Source organism: Lepidochelys olivacea (assembly GCF_965140295.1).
Source record: "Lepidochelys olivacea isolate rLepOli2 genome assembly, chromosome: 26".
Classification (NCBI taxonomy): Eukaryota; Metazoa; Chordata; order Testudines; family Cheloniidae; genus Lepidochelys; species Lepidochelys olivacea.
In genome coordinates, this window is record NC_140436.1 from 4,980,617 (window position 1) to 5,006,255 (window position 25,639).

The following is a 25,639-nucleotide window of genomic DNA, read 5'->3' on the forward strand; positions in this document are numbered from 1 at the left end:
CCTATGGATGCAGCTAGCACCTACTCAGTGGGAGTTGGGCACCTTTGAAAATCCCATGAGGCGCCTAGCTGCTTCATTCAAGGCCTAGATCTCTTTAAAAATCTGGCCCTAGGTACCTAACAGCCTTAGGAGCCCATGTCTCATTTGCAGAAGGGACTCGGGCACTTTGGAGCCTAACCACATTGAAAGCCAATAGAACTAAGGCTCTCGGTACCTCAGTCAGGTTTGAACATGAGACAGACTCCTGAGTCACTTAGATGTGTTTGAAAATCTCCCCCTTAGCCTCTCTGGGCCTCAGTTCCCAGGGACAACAGCAGTGCCCGGCCTTATAGGGGTGTGGTGAGAATAAATGCATAGACTCTGTGAGGTGCACAGACACTGTGGTAATGGGGCCATATAAGTACCTAAAATAGAGAGATTACCTGATCTCACATGGAACATAAGATACCTGACTACCCAGTGTGGACAAATGCCTTCTCCCAGCCCAGTCATCCCTCTGCTTCCCCAGTTTCCATGGACTGGGTCAAAAATGACCGTTTAGAAGCCACACACTTTGACTGCTGCTGCACTTGGCGGGGGCACTGTCCATGCCAGCAAGAGGACATCAACAGAGCAGCAGGGACCAGGCGCTTTGAACTAAACAGGACGCCATTTGCTTCCTATGATGTTTATTTTAGCCATTGGTTAAACTTATTGGTCGCTCTCCTGTTCCCAAAGCCCTATCAGTGGCTGGGAGAATTAAGGTTTTGTTTTTGTTCTTGGTTTTATTTTATTTTTTCCATTATAGACATTATTAAAAAAAATAAATTTTACAATAATACATTTTGTTGTTGTTGTTGGTTGATCATTTTAAAAAAAGGAAAGAAAGGAATTACAAAAAAAAGCCACACAGTATATGTATATGGTTATGTATATACATACATATATGTTGATATAGGTGGTCTCTATATACATACACTATATATGTATATATAAAACAAAAGAAAACGGAAAGAGAATAACATACAGAGGCCCCCCCCCATCCATGGATGGCCTCTCCTGTCCAACCCAAACCCAACAGGATAAAGGAAAAGATCCCCATCGAAAGAGCAATTTGGAAACATCGAGACAACCTTTTAACGGTGGAGGTTTTTGTCTTTGATTTTAAAATTTTCACCAATCCCAGGAAAGGAAAAGATTTAAAGAGACGCCCACCCCACCTTGGAACTGGCAAAAGAATCCCCGGGGTTCCGAGCAGCCTGCATCCTGATCCAGTGTTTGCCCATCCAGTCAGGGATGCAGCCTCAAAGGGGAGATTGGGGTCCGCATGTGAAACGTTCATTGTTCCCCCACACACACACCTTCCCCACCGTGGTTTGAGTGGGGGGACGTAAAACACTAGCATGTGGATTTCCCAGGATACAGAATACCAGACTTCATCTGGGGTGGGAATTAAACATACAGAATTCTCAAGCAGCAAAGAGAAACTGAACATGGGAAGGAAAAAAAGTTTCTGTCCTTCGCTCCATCCTCCCACCAGCCTCCTGCAAACAGCTATAGTGATCCTGGCACTGCCAGAGTCCATCCAGGAAGTGGCAGGTCATTCTCTGTCCCTTGGCCTTCACCAAAGCTTCAGTAGGTCACTGCCTGTTCCCCCTAGTTCTGTTCACAGCTTTGGATCCATTGTTTGTGTGTGCACACGTGTAAGTTTGTTGTGAGTCTCAGGCTCTTGCTTCAGAAAGGAAAAAAAACATAAGTACCTATAAAAGAAAATGATCAAAGTTCATCCGCTGGGATGCATGTCCACGCAGAGGTCGGTGCTCCCAGGGCCGGCGTTAACTCTATTCTTGCACATTAAGTGTCTGACACAAGGATTCTCTTTTATTTAATTTCTCAAAAGCAGAAACCCTGGGAGAAAACAAGTTGAGAGAGAGAGAATTCTTGCAAGAGTTTTTGGGTGTGTGTGCGCGCGAGTGTGGGTTTAGTTGGTATTTCCTTCACAATGCGGTTCCTCTCTCCTTTATAACGCCAGTTTCACAAGAAGGAATGGGAGACCAGAGAGGATACCCCTGGCTGAATGTCGGCTGCCAGATGCCTTCTGGTCCACAAAAGTCTTCTGGTCTGGCATAATGTCTGTGGTCAGCAGTGTCTGTGAGCAGAGGAATGGAAAACAGGAGTTTAGTACAGTGGCAGAGCTCTGTGTTTGCATAAGGGAAAGCATCTGATCTTATCTTGGAATAATGTATCTGCTGTAATAAACACTGTTTCTACCTGCTCATAGATTTTAAGACCAGGAGGGACCAATACATCTTCTAGTTTGACTCCTGCATAACTCAGGCCAGAGAATAACAGCCAGTTATCTCTGTACTGTGCCCAGTAACTTGTGTCTGTCTACAGCATATCTTCCAGCAAGGGATCCAATATTGACTTGAAGACATCAAGAGATGGGTAATCTACCACTTCCCTTGGTAGCTTGTTTCAGTGGCTTTTTCCCTCAGCGTTGAAACATCATGCTACCAACTCTAGCCAGATCTGGTTGGCTACTAGGGTAGGGTGGGGATCTTTGGGAAACAGCTTTTGTTTTCCTTCTGAATTTGGGAAGGGATTTAAAGAAATCAAAGAGCTTGCATTTTTCTCAGATATCGGAATTTTTTTTCCACATTTTTGATTATTTTCAAAACTGAATTTTTCATTTCAAAATTTTGATTTTTTTTTGAAAATGTCAAGCCTGCTCTGTCATTTGTTAAAAAAACAGGTGAATTTTTTGTGTGTGAAAATTTCATCCAAAATCTCCCCTTTTTAGGTATTTAAAAATGTCGTCAACATTTCAAGAGCTGAAGAAAAAAAACATCATGTCAACCAGCTCCTCACAAAGCTGCCGGGTCACAGCTGTGCCAAGCCAACTCTGCTACAGCAGATGTAAACAGAACACTTTGAGTCTCAGTCGTTATGGTGCCAGTATGAACACACCTAGCTGAACAGTAATGCTATGCCTCCCACTATCCTACGGTGCACCAGTGGCCTTGTGAAATCTCCCAGAATGCACTGCATATGGAAGCTGAGCTGAGTACTGTGGGAGAGATACCCAGAGGGCATTGCAAATGAATTGCTTTAGTGCGGATGAGAAGCAAACCTTCAAGGGGTCCTTAAACCGATTCAGCCTGGCTAATGTGGACATACTAAACGGTTTGTGCTTAATCCAGCTGAATAGAAATGGTTCCGTTCTCTCGTGGAGACAAGGCCTAAGATGCTAAGCACTCTCTGGCAAGATGATTGGCCCCTTCAACTTCCCATTGCTTCATTGCCTGGACAATGCCTAGATTCCAAGGTGACAGGGGCTATAGATAGGTCTACACAGCAAATAAGCACCAGTGGCTGGCCTGGGTCAGCTGACTTGGGCTCGCAGGCTGTAAAATTGCAGCGTAGACACTCAGGCTCAGGCTGGAGCCCTATAGGAACACTTAAGATTGAACACATAGAACATTGCAGAATCGGGCCGTAATTAGGGTTAGCACATATTCTAGAGCCAGCAAAACACAACAGGGGTGAGTAGGTGTTAGGGATACACACATACAGTACCACTGAGATGTGGAAACGGAGTAGGAACAGGCTCATGGGATTTTAAAAGCCTGGCTTTTTTCTTTAATTCCTTAAAGGGTAGCCCTGTAGATACAGCAGTTGAAGACCAGCTCAGCTTAGAGAAACCTTACAGTCCCAGTAGATATGCTGAGCCTCATTTGTAACTGAATCTGGCTCCATCTCTTGCCTCTATTGGCATGTATGCATGGCACAAAGCACCCCTATGCTCACACTTCCATGCTCTCCAGCCTGCCCCTTTCTCTCTTCCCAGGAGATGCCCCTGACACATACCTCCGAGAAGCAGAGACTGTGCTCTTTGGATTTGTTTAGCTTCGGTCCATGTTCCTGTGGAGGAGAGAGAACAAGCCAGGAGGTCTTGCCAAAGGTCTTAGGGTTTCATGCAACCTGAAATCAGACCTGGTAGCCAACTATCATTACCCCCATTTTATAGATGGGGAAACAGAGGCAGAAAGAGCTAAAGTGACTTGCCCAGGATCACACATGAAGTTTGTGGCAAAGGGGAACAGAGCGCAGGAGCCCTAACTCCCAGCCACCTTCTCTAGCCACTATATTACATTCCTTCACGGAGCTGGGAACAGAACCCAGGAGTCCTGACTCCCAGGCACTTGCTTTAAGTAATAGGCCATCCATGCTGCATCGTGGACAGACTGTGCTTGGTCAGAGATTAACACCCGTAACAGCCATGGAACATCACTGGTCACTCCTCACAGTCTGCGACAGACTAAAGGGGGTGCAAGGAAGCATCTTTGTCGGGCAATTCCAGACCAGGCTTCCTCCTTCCTGTCACTTCTCTTTAATCTCCAAAAAAAGCAGTAAGATCTACCTCCGGTGTTACGTTGTGGATGAGACAAATCATTCCCTTTAGCTGGTAAGAAAGGAATGTGCTGGCTGTTCCGTGCCCTCGGTTCTAAAGGCCTGACTCATTCCACCAGCCCTGCTCAAATACGCTCTCCCTCCGGAGCACACTAAGCCCAATTTCATGGGAGCTGAACTTTTGTCATTTTCCACTGTCCTTGCAGAGCCGGCCTGCAAGGGCATCCCAAACTGTTTTTATTCTGATCACAGGCCTGCAATTACCAGGCTTCCACATTTGCATGGGGCATTTGAAGGCAGTTCAGAGTGTGTGTCTGGTATTGAAACATTAAGTCTCTCGGTGTGCTCTGCGTACGCTGGGGCTGCCAGAAAAGCTTTGAGAAGGAGAGAAGAAAGAAAATTCTCATCCCTCACTCCCTGGGCTGCTTAGCCTCTCTGCTGGACTCCTGCCTAGATCTGGGCAGATAGTGCAAACAAAATAAATCTGCAAATATCCATTCAACTTCTGCAAACTCCGATTGACTACATTCACATCTCTTGTGTTCCTTGTCTGAAAGTCTTCCAGCAGATGAATCCAGATATCATTCTTATTTTTATATGGCAATACTGCTCGCAGGCCCCACCCAGGTTGGCGGCCCCACTGCGTTCAGTGCCATACAAACATATAGCAAGAGACAGTCCCTGCTCTGAGGAACTCACGGCACAAACACTCACAATGTAAAATTTCACATGCAGGATACGTCCACACTGCAATTAAAAACCTGCGCCTGGCCTGTGCCAGCTGACAGGTTTGCAAGACTCAGGCTATGGGTCTGTTTAATTGCAGTGTAGATGTCCAGGCTCGGGATGGGGCTCGGGCTCTAGGACCCTGCAAGGTGGGAGGGTCACAGAGCTCAGCTGCAGCCCACGCTGAATCATCTACACCTCAATTAAACAGACCCCCACACCAAGCCCTGCAAGCCCGAGTCAGCTGGCACAGGCCAGCCGTGGGTCTAATTGCAGTGTAGACATAACCTTTGAGACGAAATTCTGAATCTGCATCAGGATGGGCTTGTTATCTAAGGCCCTGTCTTCCCAGCAGTGTTATCTTGAGGTATAACTCAAGTGTTTCCCCTAAACCAATTTCCTTCCACACACATGCATCTCTAGCTTAAGATAAGTAGTGCTTTCAACTGAGGCTAGCTGGCTTGTTGGGTAGGGGCCGGAGGTCAAGCACGGCAGATGCAGTGGGGATACGGCGACTCTGTGCAACTCGAGCGTTGTTTGCTGTGCGACCACTCGCACGCGAGAGGCGTTAACTCAAGTGTCAATAACTCACGCTAACCCTGCTGTGAAGACAAACCTGGAAAGCTTGCCTTCACTGGAATGCCAGGTTGTGTTAGAACACATCCTTGACGAGTTATGTTAACTGACATGCTGTCAAACACGACTTTGCTGGGACTGTTGCTTTGAGCATTGCGTTGTAGGCAAACACTTTTGGATCTATATATAGGCTCAACCCCTGGCATGGTATTAAACACGGAGGCCCCTGTGGACCGTGACACAAGATGTGATTTTTAACATTGTGTTGGTTAACGGGACTCCTGATGGCTGTGTTCTAACATCACCTACATTTCTAGGGAAGACAAGCCCCACATCAGAATCCAGCTAGGGAGCAGAAGCAGTTCAATGTAGCTTAGGCAGCAAATGGCGCTTGTTGCGTGCTGCAGCGGAGGGACCGTGGGGATGAGGAAACAGTCCTGAGAAGAGTTCAGAGTCTGTATCAGGTGGAAAGAAAAGGAGGACTTGTGGCACCTTAGAGACTAACCAATTTATTTGAGCATGAGCTTTCGTGAGCTACAGCTCACTTCATCGGATGCATACTGTGGAAACTGCAGAAGACATTATATATACACAGAGACCATGAAACAATACCTCCTCCCACCCCACTCTCCTGCTGGTAATAGCTTATCCAAAGTGACCACTCTCTTTACAATGTGTATGATAATCAAGGTGGGCCATTTCCAGCACAAATCCAGGTTTTCTCACCCCCCCCCCCAAACCACATACACACAAACTCACTCTCCTGCTGGTAATAGCTTATCCAAAGCGACCACTCTCCCCACAATGTGCACGATAATCAAGGTGGGCCATTTCCAGCACAAATCCAGGTCTTCTCATCCCCTCCACCCCCACACACAAACTCACTCTCCTGCTGGTAATAGCTCATCCAAACTGACCACTCTCCTTACAATGTGTATGATAATCAAGGTGGGCCATTTCCAGCATAAATCCAAGTTTAATTAGAACGTCGGGGGGGGGGGAATAGGAAAAAACAAGGGTAAATAGGCTACTTTGCATAATGACTTAGCCACTCCCAGTCTCTATTTCAGCCTAAATTAATAGTATCCAATTTGCAAATGAATTCCAATTCAGCAGTTTCTCGCTGGAGTCTGGATTTGAAGTTTTTTTGTTGTAAGATAGCGACCTTCATTTCTGTAATTGCGTGACCAGAGAGATTGAAGTGTTCTCCGACTGGTTTATGAATGTTATAATTCTTGACATCTGATTTGTGTCCATTTATTCTTTTACGTAGAGACTGTCCAGTTTGACCAATGTACACGGCAGAGGGGCATTGCTGGCACATGATGGCATATATCACATTGGTGGATGTGCAGGTGAACGAGCCTCTGATAGTGTGGCTGATGTTATTAGGCCCTGTGATGGTGTCCCCTGAATAGATATGTGGGCACAGTTGGCAACGGGCTTTGTTGCAAGGATAGGTTCCTGGGTTAGTGGTTCTGTTGTGTGGTATGTGGTTGTTGGTGAGTATTTGCTTCAGGTTGGGGGGCTGTCTGTAGGCAAGGACTGGCCTGTCTCCCAAGATTTGTGAGAGTGTTGGGTCATCCTTCAGGATAGGTTGTAGATCCTTAATAATGCGTTGGAGGGGTTTTAGTTGGGGGCTGAAGGTGACGGCTAGTGGCGTTCTGTTATTTTCTTTGTTAGGCCTGTCCTGTAGTATCCCCGATAATGTCACGGCTAACCTGGTGGCGGAACTTTGTGACTTTGTCCTTACCCATAACTAGTTTACATTTGGGGACAATGTATACCTTCAGATCAGTGGCACTGCTATGGGTACCCGCATGGCCCCACAGTATGCCAACATTTTTATGGCTGACTTAGAACAACGCTTCCTCAGCTCTCGTCCCCTAACGCCCCTACTCTACTTGCGCTATATTGATGACATCTTCATCATCTGGACCCATGGAAAAGAAGCCCTTGAGGAATTCCACCATGATTTCAACAATTTCCATCCCACCATCAACCTCAGCCTGGTCCAGTCCACACAAGAGATCCACTTCCTGGACACTACAGTGCTAATAAACAATGGTCACATAAACACCACCCTATACCGGAAACCTACTGACCGCTATTCCTACCTACATGTCTCCAGCTTTCACCCTGACCACACCACACGATCCATCGTCTACAGCCAAGCTCTGCGATACAACCGCATTTGCTCCAACCCCTCAGACAGAGACAAACACCTACAAGATCTCTATCAAGCATTCTTACAACTACAATACCCACCTGCGGAAGTGAAGAAACAGATTGATAGAGCCGGAAGAGTTCCCAGAAGTCACCTGCTACAGGACAGGTCTAACAAAGAAAATAACAGAACGCCACTAGCCGTCACCTTCAGCCCACGAAAGCTCATGCTCAAATAAATTGGTTAGTCTCTAAGGTGCCACAAGTACTCCTTTTCTTTTTGCAAATACAGACTAACACGGCTGTTACTCTGAAACCTGTCATTGTAGGGAGAGTGGTCACTTTGGATAAGCTATTACCAGCAGGAGAGTGAGTTTGTGTATATGTGGTTGGGGGGGGGTGAGAAAACCTGGATTTGTGCTGGAAATGGCCCACCTTGATTATCATACACATTGTAAAGAGAGTGGTCACTTTGGATGGGCTATTAGCAGCAGGAGAGTGAGTTTGTGTGGGGGGGGGGGCAGAGGGTGAGAAAACCTGGATTTGTGCTGGAAATGGCCCAACTTGATTATCATACACATTGTAAGGAGAGTGATCACTTTAGATAAGCTATTACCAGCAGGAGAGTGGGGTGGGAGGAGGTATTGTTTCATGGTCTCTGTGTATATAATGTCTTCTGCAGTTTCCACAGTATGCATCCGATGAAGTGAGCTGTAGCTCACGAAAGCTTATGCTCAAATAAATTGGTTAGTCTCTAAGGTGCCACAAGTACTCCTTTTCTTTTTGCGAATACAGACTAACACGGCTGTTACTCTGAAACCTCTATCAGGTGGGTTGCCCCTACAGACAATTTTGTGACTTGTCTCCCACCAGTAACAGCCATATGGGCCAGCACAAGCATAGACAAGGGCAAGCCGGGGTTTGCATGAACTGAGCTAGCTGGAGGTGATTTCACTTACAAGTTTCCAGGGCTTCTGAGGGCTGAGCTAAAAACTGGAGCACAAGTGCCGAGGGGCCACAGCCGCTGCTTGTGCTGCATTTGGGTTTGGCAGCGGGGCAGCTACTCCGACTTCGGGCCATCAGGGCTACTCCGGAGTGTACACGAGCCTAAATATCCTTTCAGTGTGTGTCAGTCTGAAAGGGGCTGTGGGTTTTGCCCCATTCCAACCACTGGTTCTAAGCCAGCGGACTGGCCAGTCATACCCAAGCCATGCTCTCCCGTGAAACCCTTGTGAGAGAGAGCTGAGAAAGGTAAGCTGAGGGAGGGGAATAAGTCTCTGAAAGGAGCAGGTACAGTTCAAGAACAAAAGCACTAACAAGAGGCTCTCCCAGTCTCGCTGCAATAGGGCTTTTAGTGCCGGAGATGGCCATAAAAGCACTGAAGTCTCTCTCTGTGAAGTGAGATGGGGCCATTAGACTTATCTCTTCCTTTCATCCTTTTGCGGTTCCAACAGTTAAAGGGGAAATGGGTAGACTCAGGAAAGTGAGATTTACAGTGTCTGAGAGAGTTGCTGGGGCACGGGATTTTCATTCACACTTCAGAGCCCACAGTGCACCTGGGGAGGCCACAGATGCACAACGGTCAAGGGCACGCACACACACAAATACACACGTGGACACACACATGGGGCTATTGCTGCTCTTCCAAGAAAAACATTTACGGAAGTTCAAAAAATACAAGCTAACTTTTTCTTTTCATTTTCTTGCCCAACGTCAGATAGTGAGTCAGAAGCAGACCGAGACGTGAATCCCAGGAGTGTTTTCTAGTCCCCTGGCTCTCACCGACAGAGCACACCCTTAATTCTTGACAAAGGGGTACAAACTGAAAAGCTAAGTGCATAGTTCTCTTCTCAGCGGCCCTGGTGTAAATGTGAGTAACCCCACTAAGGTCAATGTTGGTGTCACTGCACTGGGCTTAGTTCTTCTCTCACTTGCATTAGTGTAAATCTGCAGTAGCTCTGGTGAGGTCAATGGAGTCACACCAGTGCACATAATAGGAGACCGGGCCGGCTCCAGGCCCCAGCGTTCCAAGCAGGTGCGTGGGGCAGCGGTTAGAAAGGAGCAGCAGTGTTTCCGCCGCCGCGGCAATTTGGCGGCAGCTTCTCCCTTTTGCTGTCCACAGCAGTTTTTTTCACTGCTTGGGGCGGCAAAAACTAGCTGGCCTGATAGGAGAATTAGGCCTAATGACATTAATGGAGATACTCCTGATTTACACTATTCCTGATGTACCCAGTGGATCAGTGCTCACTCGGGGTCAGATTCTGATCTCACACAAGTGTACATCAGGAGCAACTCCACTGACTTTCATGGAGTTATTCCTGATTTACAAAGGAGCGACTGAGCCTGATTTTTGAGTAAATCCAGTGTCACACCACTGAAGTCAGTGGAGTAACACAGGCCAAGTCCTCTGTTGGTATATTTGGGGCAGCTTGGCTAAAGCCAATGGAGCTGTGCCTGTTTTCACAAGTAGAGAACACAACCCTCCTCATTGTATAGAGGATCAGAATCAGGCCCTGTGTGTTACTCAGGTATCACTCCTATTAGAGTTGAGCTAATAATGGGTGTTTTGGTTCTCTGGCAATTCTGAAAAAATCAGGGAAAAATTGTTCCAGGGCAAACCGAAAATGACTTTTTTTAAAAAAAATGTCAGCATGTCGAAAACCAAAAAGAAATAAATAAATGTCAGGTCGAATTAAATGTTTTGTCTTGACAAAATCACAATGTTTGGGGTTCTGGACCATTTTGAAATATCTGGAGGCTTTTTCCAATAAAATTACAGGACATTTCAAAGCACAAAGTTGTTCTTAACACACCCCACCCCCCAAAAAAAATCGAAACATTTTGTTTCATAAAATGTCAAAATGAAACATTTTGATTTTTTCCGATTTTTTAAGGTGTTTTTCAACCAAAAACTTGGTTGGATCTGACTCCAATTCCCAACCAAATCTGCATTCCTCACTGAACAAGAGTTATGGTGAAAATATTTTACCCAGCTCTCTTCCCACTGAGTTCTCCTTGAGTAGCAACTGAGCTCAGGGTCTGACCTAGTGGAGTTCACTGGGTTTACTACAAGCAAAACTAGTCCACTAGTAATTGACTCGAGCAATATACCGCCACAGCACCACCACCAGCCCTTCCGTCATCGGGTGGCAAATGGAGCAGAAGATGCAGTAACGCTGATAACAGCGTTGTTTTTCCCTTTCTTCCCACTTAGAAGGAGAACAATTCTGCCAAGCGTGTCTCACAATGAAAACTGAGCCGAGTGCCCACCAAGGCAGCGGCGGGGCCCTGATGTGCCGCAATTCTAGCATGAAATTGAGCTGCTGATTGTCTCACAGATTGGTAACTAGAAAACATAAGATGTAATTACTCAAGCATGCCGGATCTAATTAGAGGCTGCCCAAGGGTGACATTGCTGCCTTCACATGTGCTCGACAGCCTGAAGGAGAAGACGAGACTTACTTTGTTTCTGCAGAGGTGGATGGAGAATCATCCTCCAGTTGGGACTGTGAGTAGGAGATGCCCGTCTATCTAGCTAGCTCTTTGGGGCAGGGACTGTGTCTTTCTATGTGTTTGTACACTTCCTAGAGCAGATCAGGGCCTCTGGGCATTACCATCTGATAAACATTAAAAGACGGGGGGCCTGCAGAGCGATTCCATTATCTCTCTGTACATCACCCCAATAGGTGTGGTAGCTTGATGCTTCCCCTGCCTTCAGCAATGCAGCTTCAGGTGCAGGGATGAGGGGAGCAGTAATTTCCATATGGGTCTGAGGCTTCATCTAGACTAGGATTGAAGGTTATTGGACTGAGTTAGCTATCTCGATTCCAACACCTTCTAAAACTCTAGACCAGATGAGGTAAATTGTACTAAAGCACGTGCTAAACTAGCTGAGTTAAAGCCTTGCTATAGTGCAACTTGCCTTGTCTTCACTAGAGTTTTAGAAAGCATTGTTTCGAGCTAGCTAACAACACATCTTTCAGTCCTAGGTATAGCTATACTAGAATCATTGGGCAGAGTAGACCTACTCGAGCTGGCTTTAAACTAGCGAGCACAAGTACCTGAATAGTGCAGCAGCACCCAAGTTGGACAAGTCCACCTGGGTGGGTAGCCCCTGCTGAAGCACATGCTGCTGCCATTTCACTGCTCTCAGTACCCGAGTCAGCTAGATTAAAGCTAGCCCAGGTGTGTCTCCACAAACTGCAATCACACCCCGTGACCACCGTGTAAACAGATCACTCCTCTAGGCAAAGCTGTGAAGGAGAATGCCAAATGGGCGTGGCCAGCTCCTGCTGCAGGATGAGAATAATTCCCAAGCAACTGGAAGTCTGCAGGGCCAGAGGAATTTGAGGAGGCCAAGGATGGAGCCGTGAACTGTGGTTTGAGGTTTAAATTCTAAGACCCTTACCAGCCCATCTGGGTTTGTTGTTGCTTCTGGATTCGATTCAAAAGCAGAAGGGACCTTATTTTCCAGTTCTGGTTCCTGTTTGATTATGGCTGAAATCTCAGGAGGGCAGCTCAGAAGGTAAATCCCACAAAATCAGCTATAGTCCTAAGAGATTAGCTATTTGGGGTCAACATCTTAACAGAACCACTTGCCAAGGTTTCAGTGCCCTGGAATCTGAGGACTGGCCCTGATTCAGCCTCTGACATAACCTTAATCTTGATCCAGATCCAACCACCTCCTCCCCAGCCCATCACCAGCAGGATTACATAGCAGTGTATGCACAAAGGAGCGTACATGCGTGCCGTATATCCATGGACTGAGGGGCACTTTCAGCTCCCAGTGCTCAAGACTAGCCTGTGTGTAAAGCCAACCTGGGCAAAAACTGGTAGCCAATGGGCCACTGCATGGGAAAGCATTAGCCTATGAGATATCCAGCCCAAGCAAGAGAAGGCTAAAAGAAATCAAACCATCTTATACACATAACAGTGAGCACAGCACTGGGACTGTTCAGGAGCCCTGGGGGATTCTGGGTAATAGACATGTATCGTATCGGGGTGGGCAGAGCCCAGGGAGATTCTGGGTAACAGAGAATACAGTACTGGGCAGGGGTCAAGAGGATTTTGGGTAACAGAGAATTTGGCGCTGTAATAACTCAAGAGGTACACTTGCAAACAGCAGCCTTCAATAGACAACCCTCACTTTCCAAGGCTGTAGGCTAAGCCCCGGCAGGCACATCGATGTGTGGAAGGCTTTGGCCAAGGTAGGTCCATGCATCCAATTAACATGCATCTTCTGTAAAGAGGGAGCAGGGGCTGGAGCTGAGGTCCTACCTGAACAGAGGTGCAAGTTGTGATCACACTTGTGTCATAGATGGTGTTGCTGTCATTGATGTCATCTGGCAACGCAGGGCTCTTTTCTGTCTCAGGTGGCAGGGTGACAGGCAGTGAGGGGTTTTTGGGGGACAGGTTGACATCCGTACCATTGCCGAAGGCCTGAATGGCATTTCCTGCGAGTAGGAAGAGAGACAGTGAAACCACATCCCCAAAGCCCTATCAGCTTCTATGCAGACAACTCACAGGGCACACAACAATAAATACTGAACATGCTGTGCTTCCCCATGGATCTGAAAACACTTTACAAATATAGGAATGGATTAACGCTCACAAACTCCCCCTCCTCATGAAACAGGTCAGCATAATCACCATTTTATAGATGGGGAAACTGAGGCACACAGAGGGGCTGCAGCTTGCCCGAGGCCACACAGCAAGCGGGTGGTAGAGCCCAGCTCAGAGGCCATGGTGGACGTGACATCCAATCACTATACAGCATTACTTCCTTAGACTGGGAATGGAACCCAGGAGTCCTGACTCCCAGGCCACTGTGCTAATCACTAGACCATAATCCCTTCCCAAGGCAAGGAGTAGAACCCAGGAGTCCTGACAGCCAATTCCCTGCTCTAACCACTAGAAATATTGCTTGCTGTGTTTTAGGGTTGCTCCCAGCTGGTTGTATCAAGCTTCATGGTCATCAGGGATCGGGGCCAGAAACTGACTTAGATAATGACTGAGAGGCAGCCAGTACCACCTCATGCCCAGACTCTCACACCAGCAGACTGTGAGAGGAGACAGTTGCTGGGGCTCTGTTGGACCAGCCGGACAGCCTCTTCCTCGGGAAGGGGTCTGCTTGCTTCGAGGCAGCTGCAGAAGCAAAAGCCCTCAAGCTTTAGTTGCACACATCCCACTTTGAGAAGCATGCCATGGCAGAGAAAGCCAGGAGCCCCTAGCTGGCAGTGGGATGCCAGGGCCGGGGGTGGGAGTGAGCTGGCATCAAACAATGTGGGCAAGTTATTTCTCTTCCTGTCAGGCTGTCATCACTCATTCATATGCTTCTTTCTTCCTGGCCTCGCACCTTCTCTCTCTCTCACACACGCTCTCTATCCACCTATTCTTCCAATTCCCTGCTCCTCTCTCCCGCTTCTAATTCCAGCCCTCCTTCCTGCCCAGACCTCATTGCTCTGGGGCCTGTTGCTTTGAGGTTCTGCTTCATTAGTTCTGACACAGCCCCTGCAGATCAAAGTGTTTTCCTCTCCTTAACCCCTTCTCCCCCCCAGCCCCAAGCCCGTTTCTCAACTATCACTAAATCCCACCACAGAGGGGATATGTCTTACGAACTCTCATCTTCAGCAGGGACCCCACCCTCTCCCTGAGCCCACGGAAGGGGGTTGAGGGCAGCAGTGCTGGAACTCGGGGTGTTGCCCACACCCCCTGGCTTGAAGCAGTAATAACAAACACCAAACGCATGGTTTCCATCATCAGCACCACCACCCCTGATCAAGGGGACTCTGTGTCGAGCATTTACACTTCCCACGGATCCCCCAGGACGGCCCTGGAGTCCTCCCCACTCCAGCCCGTTGCTGTGCAGAGGTTGCCAAGTGGCTCTCCCATGCAGAAGATCGGGCTGGCAGCAGTTCTGCTGGTCCAACAGTAGCTCCTCCTTCCCCGTCTCTGTCTCTCACACACACGCACACGAGGCCCGAGCCTGTTTCAAGGTGGCAGCTTGGGGCAATTCTACCCAACGGTGCAAGCAAAGCTTCCAAAGGGGGTCGGCAGGGGAAGGGGCAACTAGGCCCCGTGCCCAGCGCAGAGATAAATGCTCAGGTGCACTGCCTCCAGCCCCGCTCCCTCCCTGCGGCGCCATCACAGAGCATATGGCAAATGCTGACGGAAGTGGCACCAATTACGTCTTTTCCATTGAGCCCCCGATTCCTCTCCAGGTCTGCATGCAGGAGAGACATCTCGGGGGTGCGGCGGCAGCGTTTAGGGAAGACAGAGAAAAGGAGAGAGCGATGGGATGGGAGTGATTGGAAAGCAGAACTAAAAATACCGTCTGGTAGAGGATCTTCCACCTCCACCCTCTCCCTATCTTCCTTCCCCATCACCTCCCATCCTCCTCTACTTCCTTCTCATCCTTCATCCCTCTCTGCCCCTTGCTACACTCACCCTCATCCCCCAATTTCAGCATCCCTGCTCCCTTCACTAGGCTTCTCTTCCCGCCCATAGGCATTCTCATCGGCCCTAGATGCACCATGGGCAAAGCACACCAGAGGCAAAGGTTTCCAGCTCCCCCAGACAGGGACAATGCACAGGAGCCAGAAAGCTGGAAGAGATCAGCTGCCAACCACATGGTTCAAAGCCACTGAGTTCAAGGTGCTGCCCTTCCCCCCGACACACCTTAATCTTTCCTCTCTCCACCTTCTGCGCCCTGAGACCCTATTGCTCATTGCAAAGGAAAAAGAAATACCAAATGAGCAAGGGGGTAGAAGAGTTAGGTAGCATTGCCAGGGTATATGGTTTGATTGTGAGTTTCATGATAGTCTGTGTTTTACTTAGAACCCAGTATCTAATGTAAGTGACTGCATGAGAATCTCAGTTCTTTTGAAACGAAAGCTAAGATTCCAACCTTCCTGGTGTGACAATCACTAGTCAGCCCATCAAGATACATATAACATTTATAAAGTTAGTGTAGTAGTCTTTGAATATTCCATGTATCTACAGCATCTGTCACACCTGGTTACAGAGAAAAGCTTAAAAACATGACCCAAGTGTTCCTTAAAGGTTCAGAAACTAGAAGGCAAAGAAAAAAAAAGCCCCAAAGTTGTGGGAGTATGGGGGTTAATCTTATGCATATTAAACTTATTTCATTATATTGCGGCCCTGACTCGGGGGTTGGGGTTGGCAGTACTGATAATAGGAGAAATTGAGAAGAGCTGAGGAACTCGGAGTTCACAAACCTGGAAGGAATTATACTTGGAGTGGAGACAGGGATTGGGGCTTAAGGACACAGGGTACAGGAAGGCTAGCAAGTTAAAGAAGTATGGACTGGATGAACAGACTATAAAGTGAATAGAAAGCTGGCGAGATCATCGGGCTCAATGGGTATTGATCAACAGCTCAATGTCTAGCTGGCAGCCGGTATCAAGTGGAGTGCCCCAGGGGTTGGTCCTGGGGCCCATTTTGTTCAACATCTTCATTAATGATTTGGATAATGGGATGGATTGCACCCTCAGCAAGTTTGTGGATGACACTAAGCTGGGGGGAGAGGTAGATATCCTGGAGGGTAGGGATAGAGTCCAGAGTGATCTAGACAAATTGGAGGATTGGGCCAAAAGAAATCTGATGAGGTTCAACAAGGACAAGTGCAGAGTCCTGCACTCAGGATGGAAGAATCCCATGCATTGCTACAGGCTGGGGACTGACTGGCTAAGCAGCAGTTCTACAGAAAAGGACCTGGGGGTTACAGTGGATGAGAAGCTGGATATGAGTCAACAGTGTGCCCTTGTAGACAAGAAGGCTAAGGGCATATTGGGCTGTATTGGTAGGAGCATTGCCAGCAGATCGAGGGAAGTGATTATTCCCCTCTATTCAGCACTAGTGATGCCATATCTGGAGTATTGTGCCCAGTTTTGGGCCCCCCACCATAGAAAGGATGTGGACAAATTGGAAAGAGTCCAGTGGAGGGCAACAAAAATTATTAGGGGTCTGTGGCACATGATTTATGAGGCAAGGCTGAGGGAACTGGGCTTATTTAGTCTGCAGAAGAGAAAAGTGAGGGAGGATTTGATAACAGCCTTCAACTACCTGAAGTGGGGTTCCACAGAGGATGGAGCTAGGCTGTTCTCAGTGGTGGCAGATGACAGAACAAGGAGCAATGGTCTCAAGTTGCAGTGGGGGAGGTCTAGGTTGGATATTAGGAAAAACTATTTCCCTAGTCGGGTGGTGAAGTACTGGAATGGGTTACCTAGGGAGGTGGTGGAATCTCCATCCTTAGACGTTTTTAAGGCACGGCTTGACAAAGCCCTGACTGGGATGATTTAGTTGGGGTTGGTCCTGCTTTGAGCAAGGGGTTGGACCAGATGACCTCCTGAGGTCTCTTCCAATCCTAATCTTCTATGATTGTATGTAGGTGGAAACAGACCTGAGTCTATCTAGCATATCAATGGCATGTTGCAACTGCAGTGACTTAACTGAGCTACATGATGAGGTGGGGAACGGGTGTTGGTGGGACAAGGCAATAACACATTTGTTACCTACCTCTGGACTCCAACATCTCTAGCACTCACAAGTGAAATGAGCTTTGGCAGATCTCAGTCTAAACCCTGGCAGCCATTGAGCCATACAACAAAACGGACACACACTTTTGATGGGACTGGTAAGCTCTCCGGAGAACCTGGAGTCTGGAACAGTGGAGGATGAAGCCAGTCCAAAAGTCCCATGCGTCACGCATCTCACACAATGAGATTTGGCAGCTCTGTTGTGCCTGCCTCCGTAGCTTGTAAAATGCCATGCCACTCTCAAACGTGACATAGCAAGTGTCATTCACTTTGTGGGTTGGCTGTGGTGTCACCGACCACTAGGCCACACTCTGGTCCCGGGGCTAGGAAGCCTGACACCCAGCATTTCAGTGCTGCCTCACAAAAAGTACTATAACCCGCTGATGAAGTGTGTCTCCCTGTATGGGCTAGTCCATGTAGAGAATAACAGCCTGCTTAGCGCAACAGCTCGTCTTAGATGGCTGAGGTGTATGCTGTGGCACTAAAGGCCCTGGGTTCAAATCCTGATAACTCATGTGGGGAAAAACAGTATGTAGTGGTATAATTAAACACTGGGTCCTAATGAACATGCATAAGGGGGCTGTTTATCTGTTTATTTATCTGTTTATTTGTTTATTTATCTGCCCAATACCTTTCATCAGCATGAAATCCTCATGATATTTTAAAGGAGAAGTTAAAGAGTAAATGCAAACTATCGGTGAATATGCCCATTTGCATAGTATGTCCTACATGGGGCTGTACAAAGTGTGGCAACTGTGCAAATCTGGATGGACTGGTACAGCTGCATAGGGTGAGCAGGCAGGAATAGCAGGAGGGTGGGGTCTGTAGGCCAGGATTATGGGGCAGTGGAAACATTGGAGTGGGGTGAGGAATGGGGCCCCATTACTGGAATAACAGGTGGTGCGCTAACGGTCAAGAGTGAGGGGAACTGGCGGAGCTGCATTTGGGGAATCCAGAACTGGAAAAACAGGGGTGCTGCTAGTCAGGTTTGAGGTGCATTAATAATAATTATTATTATATTATTTCTTTATTTACTATTATAGAGTACCAAGGGAACCAGGGCTCCTACTTCCTTCTCTACAGTGCCTCCTGGTATTGTCCTGTCTCCTTCCTTCTCTACAGTGCCTCCTAGTGTGCTAGGCTAATCCTGCAGGGCAGGGCTAAACTGCAATGGCAGAATAATCCAGGCCTGCTTGCACCCTGTTGTTATCCCCAAAACAGATGAAATTAGCTTGGCCATTAAGCAGGGATGGGAATGCTGTTAGCACTAAGGCGAGAGAGCTTGACGGTAACATTTTCAGATGATTAAATTGAATAACAACTAATTAAATGGATACCATTATAATAAGTAACGGAGAGAATGACGCTCCCGGAGCTCAGCACACCAGAGCCTCCTTCATCAAAGGGACCTTGTCAATAGCAATCTGGAAGGTTGTAACGTTTCCCAAAACTCCACAGAAAGCAAGCCCAAGCCAGAAGGAATGTCCTACATCTCCTTCCTGTTCAGAGACATGGAGCAGGAGCTCTGACAAGGTCTCGTGGAGAGGCCAGAATAGCTAGGAGGTTACAGACACCTGCAGCACCACTGCTGAAAGAAGCGTGCAATACAGACGTTGTCAGCTCCCACCAACACAAAAATGAGTGCTTCTGCAGCATAGCATACAGCACTCCTTGGAGTCTTTTGCATCAGTACTCTTAGACTGCTTCCCACAGCTTCTCCTGCTGGGAGAGGCTGGGACTGGAATAGCTGGGAGCTCCCCCACAGCCAGAGCTCCTGCCCTGCTCCCTGGGCAAGGCCAAAGCCCTTGCAGACAAACAAAGAGTGAAGAGCGGTGCCTTACGGAGACATGGATTTTCCGTGAAGTCTCTCAGGAACTTCTCACACTCCTCCTCCATGTTGCCACTCCCTCTGCAGGAGCACCAGGGTGACACCGTGATGCTGGCGATGCTCGAGTCAATGTAGTTGGGCGTCATATCAAACCCTGCTCAGGAGGAAGGAAAGGGAAAGGGAATCAGGGGCCAGTAGAGCAAAGTCTGACAGAGAGAAACAGCTCTGCACTCCCTCCTGCCCCGACAGCCTCCCCTCACAGCAGGGTGGGCTTTGCACCAGCTTGGCTCTCGTCTTCCATGCCCAGTGGATTCCCCATGATCCAGGCAGATCTAAAGGGAACTGAAGATGGCCCATTCTGGCCCCCAGCTCTCCTCAACCCAAATGGCTCTGAGAGACCCCCACTACCAGGGACTCTCCCTCCAGCAGCTCACTCAGGAACCAGCTCAGGGTCGGATCCACAGGACAAAAGGGGAAGTAGGTAACTCAGTGGGAGATGAAGGGAGGGTAACAATTTGGTGGTGGGCGAAAGGCTCCGTGTCCCATAACTAGCCCCTGGTATTGTCCTGTCTAAGCAGACACATGGCTCTTGGTCCCTCTGAGCTGGCCTGGTCCCCTGCTCCTTCCTTCTCTCTGTGGGAATCTCGTCTGACTCAGACATGCTGCTTGCCTGCTGAACCTGCCCCTGTGTCCCTCTTCAGGCCCAATGAGCAGAGCTGCCCTGACAGCTTCACACGGGGACCGGGCCCACCCATCATCCCCTCTCCGTTCCTGGTGTCAGGATGCCTTTAAGTCCTGGTGTCAGGATCATAACAACACTTCCCGGCTGGCCTCTGCGGCCCCTGCAACACTGCGCGTTAATTGTGGGGCGGGAGAGGCGCTCCGGGTCAGAGGAAGCCGAGCAAAGCGAAACCCTGGACTGAAGAGTGAAACTGAGTTGGAGTGACAAGGTGGCCGGATTTGCTATCCCTGAAACTCACAGCTCTCTCTCCTGCAACCTGCACCCTAGGATCTAACCTACTGCCAAAGACCGAGGGAGCACCCCTCTGGGGACAGGCCAATCGGCATGGGCTGAGCATGGCAAACACCTCTGCCACCTTCAGTTGTTTTCTCCCAGTTGCGCCTCTAGAACCGGATTTGTCTCCAGTAATAATACATCCTCCTTTAGCAACAGAGCTTACTGTACATAGCAAGGCCAGCATCGCTGTCCCCCGTTAACAGAAGGAACCTCGAGACTTACCCAAGCCCACACAGTAGGTAGAGCAAGGAATAGAGCCCAGCTCTCCAACCTGGGCCTATCTGCTGGGCCACAGCATCTCCATAACCCCACCCCGCAGCCAATGCACAATTGGGTTTGGCGCCTTTGCTCTTGTGAGCAAAGTGGAAGGCTCCTGTGGATACAAGTGGTTGTTCTTGCTGGCTGCAGCAGCTTTGCTAAACTTCCAACATCTGCATCCACTACCATCCCTCCAATACGCCCCAGCACTAACTTATTCTGTCTCTAAAGTGTCAAGTCCCCCAAGCCACGATCCATAAACCAGTCCCCCCAAACCCAGACACTGATTGAGAAAGGCAACCCCACTGTGCTCTGCATGATGAACAAGACAGACTCACCTATCATCCCTGCGTAGGCGCCCAGACACGCCTGGTAATTATCCCCAGGGCAGCTGGTAAGTGACTGGAAAGAGACTTGACAATTTGTGTGAAAATCTGCCAGTCTCGACCTGGTTACAAAACACAAGAGAGAGAACAGGGTTTGGTTGGTTTGTCTGTTTTTTTTTTTCTCCCTCAGAACTAGTAAATTCAGTGGTTTTAAAGCAGAGAGAAAAAGAGGTGAGGAGAAAGTATTAGAGAGGAGAGCTACAGGAGAATAATGGCTAGGATCTGCCAGCAATATTTTCATGTATATGATCTCATTCTGTCATCGATCACACTCATGCAGCATTTACCATGGTATATCAACCATGGCTCAACACCATTCAGGGAGATGGTGTTACTGCATCACCGTAACAGGGCATTTATGTGATTGGGAGACAGATTTGAGTGCAAACACGCACAAATACGTTGACACATGGTGACTTACATCAACCTAACTTTGTAGAGTAGACCAGGGTAGGTTTTGAACATAGCTCACACCCAGAACATGAGGATGCTCTGAGGATCAATTGCCCCCCCACCCCCTTAGACGGGCCAACTTGTGTGAAAAGCACCAGCAGACTCAAGTGAGAGGTTTCTGTGCATGGATGGGACTCTGATTAGGGGCAACACTTGTGTAGAACTCGAGTTAACTTTGCACTAAAGACACAAGCCCTCAGAAGCAAGAATCAGAATGCACAGAAACCACGAAGGGGACAGGGTGGGCTGAGGTCCCAGGCCTGCCCCTCAAGAACAAGCAGGTTCCCAGATCTCTTTGCTGATTACGGCCATGCTGATCACCGCAACCTTACAAAATTCCACTCCTCACAGGGAGTAAGATTTCCTGAAGGGCAAATGAGCTATTTATGGGGGGTGGGGAGTGTTGTTTTTCAGGATCATGCCAAAGGTTGGGTGAGTAGATTCAAAGCCTGGGCTAGTACATTTCCATTGGGCTTTTGTAAGGCTGGATTTACAGTGAGGAAATGATATGGCTATACACATATGGAGAGAAAATCAGAGTGCCTAACCCAAGCAGACCCATGCAAATTTCATATAGCTTCTCATAGGAACATAACAATTGCCATAGCAGATCAGACCTGGCTCTGACAGTGGCCAGCATCAGCTGTTTCAGAGGAAGCAGCGAGAAACCCCAGTGGACAATTAAGGAATAATCTGCACACAGGGGAAGATTCTTCCTGATCCTCATCAGGTAGTGGCTGGTTTGTGCCCTGAAGCAGGAGGATTTATATCCCTCAGCTACTCAGCAGCTCACTGGGGACAGAATGAGACAAAGCCCTTCTTTTTACACACACCCACATTGGGAAACCAAAAGGGAAATATTTCACCTTGTTTCCCCATTGTTGTTTTAAACAGGCTCTCACAAACCCAGGGAAACCCAGGCACAAAGGCCACCACTTCCCCTGCCAGTAAGAGATGCTGGTTTGGAGCAGGAAGGTCTGGGGAAAAGATTCTATGAAACATCAGTGACGCATTCTCTCCTGCCCGGCACCCAGCCACTGTACTATGCACTGCGCACACAGCAAAACCCAGGAGAATTCACATCAGGCCTCTTGCAACCTTGCTCGCAAGGAGAGACACAGATCAAAGCTCTCCTTCATGGCCTACTTTTTCTGCAGCTCACTTGGCAGCTGTCCTTGGGGTCTCCCTTCCCTGCTGCTCCTAGGGATGGATGACACACTGCCCTAAGGCCCACTGAAGTCAGCGAGAGCCTGGCATGCTTTTCCTGACAATTGACGGGGTAGGGATTTCTGAGCTGTTTACAGTTTGTTCCTAAGTCAGGATGGGAACAGGCACTAAGGGACTAATTCTGAGAGGTGCAGAGTGCAATCAGCACACCCCGGCTCTAGAGGGAGCAGAGAGTGCCCAGCACCTCGCAGGATCAAGCCTTAACACTTTCAAAGCCTGAAGAGCTGGACAACCATTGAGGGGGTTGAGTGACAGGCACATCAGAGCCCCTTCCCGCTCCTCTGAGTGCAAACGCTCCCCGCCTGAATGGCTCATGCTTGCTTGATCTCAGAGAGATGTGGCTTCTGAGCACAGACGAGGCTGATGTGCCTGTCCGGCTCATTCCGAGTGGCTGGGTCCTGCCATCCCTCCACCCCCCGGGGGGTGACAGAAACAGAAGGCGTCAGAGCCTCGCCAGCCAGAACAGCAGGAAAAACTCCCTCTCTTCGCTCTCTCAACAGCCTGACCTGCAAGCTCCTCTCTGACCCACTCAGGGGATGGTGAGAGCAGCCCTGTTGCAAGGGGCCGACTCTCCCCGCTATCGCTGTGCTCTCACATTGCCACAAGTTTCATGCCATTAGTGTCTGGGTCCACATACACTGAGACGTGTTAGCATTACGGATGGGCCGAAGCAATAGCTCCTTCTGGGAACATCCCCGCCCCAGCAGTCACAACTAATGGCTGCAGCCAAAACAAGGGCTCCCATTGTGCCAGGTGCTGTGACCCCATAGAGCGAGAGAAAATCTCTGCCCTGGAGAGCTTACAAACCGAAGCAAATTAGACAAATGAGGGCAGTGCCGTCCCCCTGTTTCACAGAGATGCAGAGAGACTAAGGGTCACCCAAGGAAGTTTTCAGAAGCACCAAGAACTGAACTCAGATCTCCTACATCCCTGGCCAATGCCCAAATCACAAGGCTACCCTTTCTTGTGTTTGACGCTTTGGATTCAATAAAACCTGGATCTAAATCACCCTTTGCTGGTTTACACCACACTGCTACAGTCAGCGAGTTACATGGCTAGCTGTGTATGTTACCCTGGGCCATAGTAGCTACACTAGAAATACTAGGAATAGCAAAGCCGCAGCTACACCATTATACAATTACATTGGTATCCATGCGTGTTGCAGTATTATTTACATTGCATGTACTGTGAGTAACCCTATACTTATTGGTCCTTGCTTACTCAGGGTTCTTCCACTAAGGAAGGAGTGGTGAGCTGGGGCCATCATTCATGTTGGTGTCCATGTACTGCACACAGATTCCCAGTTACCCTGTAAATACTATAAGGATGGCATACAAGATACTGCCCTAATATGCTTAGCTAGTTACCAGCAGCAGCTGGTGTGCTGGGACATTGCTCACTCTTTAAGTACTGCCTAAATTCAGAGTGCTCTGTAAATTTCATATCCTTGTTTGGCCATGCTGCTGCCAGCATCGTTACAGGATTGTATAATTTCATTGCTGTATCTTATCGGCCCCTGAAATGTTAGAGGTTGGCGTGCAGTTGAAGTGCCTGGGGTTGGGTTGTTTTTGTGATTTGCCAATGACATTGAAATACAAAGTTGCAGGTTTACAAAGGGAATAAGAAACCAGAGGCTCCGCTTCCCCATATTAGCTCCCCTCTAGGCTCTCATGCTCACCCCAATGCATCACTGGCAGTAGCTCTAAGCTACAGGGTAGGCAGAATGAAGGTGAAAAACAGGCCATAAGAAAGGGAAAGGATGACAGTGGTATCAGGGACTAGGGGCAGTGGGGGAACGGACCAGAACATCCTGCTTCTGAGCATCACATAAAGATGCAAATAAAGCCTCTTCCCTTTCTTCCGTGCCTTTGCTGGGGCTAGTGGCTAAGTCAGTGGATTGAAAGCCAGGCAACTTCAGTTCTATTCCTGGCCCGGCCTCAGACTGCTGGAGAAGTCACTTTGCCTCTGTTTTCCCTCACACCCCTTGTTGTCTTCTCTTGCTTCTCGGTGGCAGGGGAGAGACATCAACCAGAATATTTGTTACGTAATGGGAGGCTCTCAGACACCAAGGTGATGATGGCCACATGGGAGCATGGCTATTATTATTATGTGTGTTATGGTAGCACCCAGGGACCCCAACTGAGATCATTGCGTGAGGTGCTGTAAAAACACAGAATGAGACAGTCCCTGCCCTATAGATCTTACAAAGACAGAACCAAGGGCTGGGGGGAAGGATGGCACAAACAAGCAGAGCGAACACAGTGATGGTCTGCAAATGCCACGTTAGTGCCACCATTTCAATTGGTGTCTTCCTTCCTTTGGAGAATGGGGTTTTCTTGGGGTTGGCTAAACAGGGAGAGAAAGGGAGGAAGAGAGGGAGGTGAGAGGAACGAGGATAGATAGATAGATAGATAGATTTCCAGAAAGGCCAATAACCAGGAGCTCCATATGGAGTTAAGGAGTTTGCTTACATTACAGCCTTACAGCTGTAAGGCTTGCTGCCGCCAATCGGGATTTTCTTCTCAGTTACATCAAAGCTGCCTTGCAAATCGTATCATTTCAATCTAAAATTGAACTGGCAGCGCTGGGCAGGGAATTTTCTACAGTTGGGAAAGCTGGCCAAGAAAGAAATGGGGTTTCCTCCCAGGAACAGAAGTAATAGTTGAACAAGAGATGAGTCAACAGAAAAAAAACATAAATCCAAGCATAGAACAGCTTTGGCATCTCTAAATGAATACTCTTCTCGATTCAGTTTAGTCAGTTCCAACCATCGAACCCATGGTGCCTTATCATTATGTATATTGCAGTAGACCTGCATACCCCACTGTGCATACACCTAGTGAGAGACAGTTCCTGCCCCGAAGAGCTTACAGTCTAAACAGACAAGACCAGCAGAGGAAGCAGTCTACGTGACAGACCCACAGTCACAGGCAGAACATGGAATAGAACCTAAGTCTCCTGAGTCCCAGTCCAGTGCCCTAATACCTAGATTATACGGTCTCACCATAATACCTGGAATAGGTGCCCCATATGCACTGTAAAAAACACCACA

At 48.4% G+C, this 25,639-nt stretch overlaps 1 protein-coding gene across 3 annotated transcripts in view; it reads right to left on the reverse strand.

The window, feature by feature from the left end:
- Positions 1-651: 651 nt before the first annotated feature.
- The window catches only part of GFRA2 (GDNF family receptor alpha 2), a 96,374-nt gene continuing 71,386 nt past the window's right edge, over positions 652-25,639 (reverse strand). For 2 of the 3 annotated variants that reach the window (XM_084615214.1, XM_084615216.1), the window contains exons 5-9: positions 20,860-20,969; positions 19,259-19,399; positions 13,138-13,313; positions 3,850-3,903; positions 652-2,128 (exon numbers count right to left, since the gene is read on the reverse strand). In XM_084615214.1, the coding sequence (XP_084471340.1) occupies positions 2,000-2,128; positions 3,850-3,903; positions 13,138-13,313; positions 19,259-19,399; positions 20,860-20,969 (610 nt within the window). In that variant the 3' untranslated portion in view covers positions 652-1,999. The remainder of the gene's footprint in view (positions 2,129-3,849; positions 3,904-13,137; positions 13,314-19,258; positions 19,400-20,859; positions 20,970-25,639) is intronic. The other variant, XM_084615215.1, reaches the window with a different exon arrangement.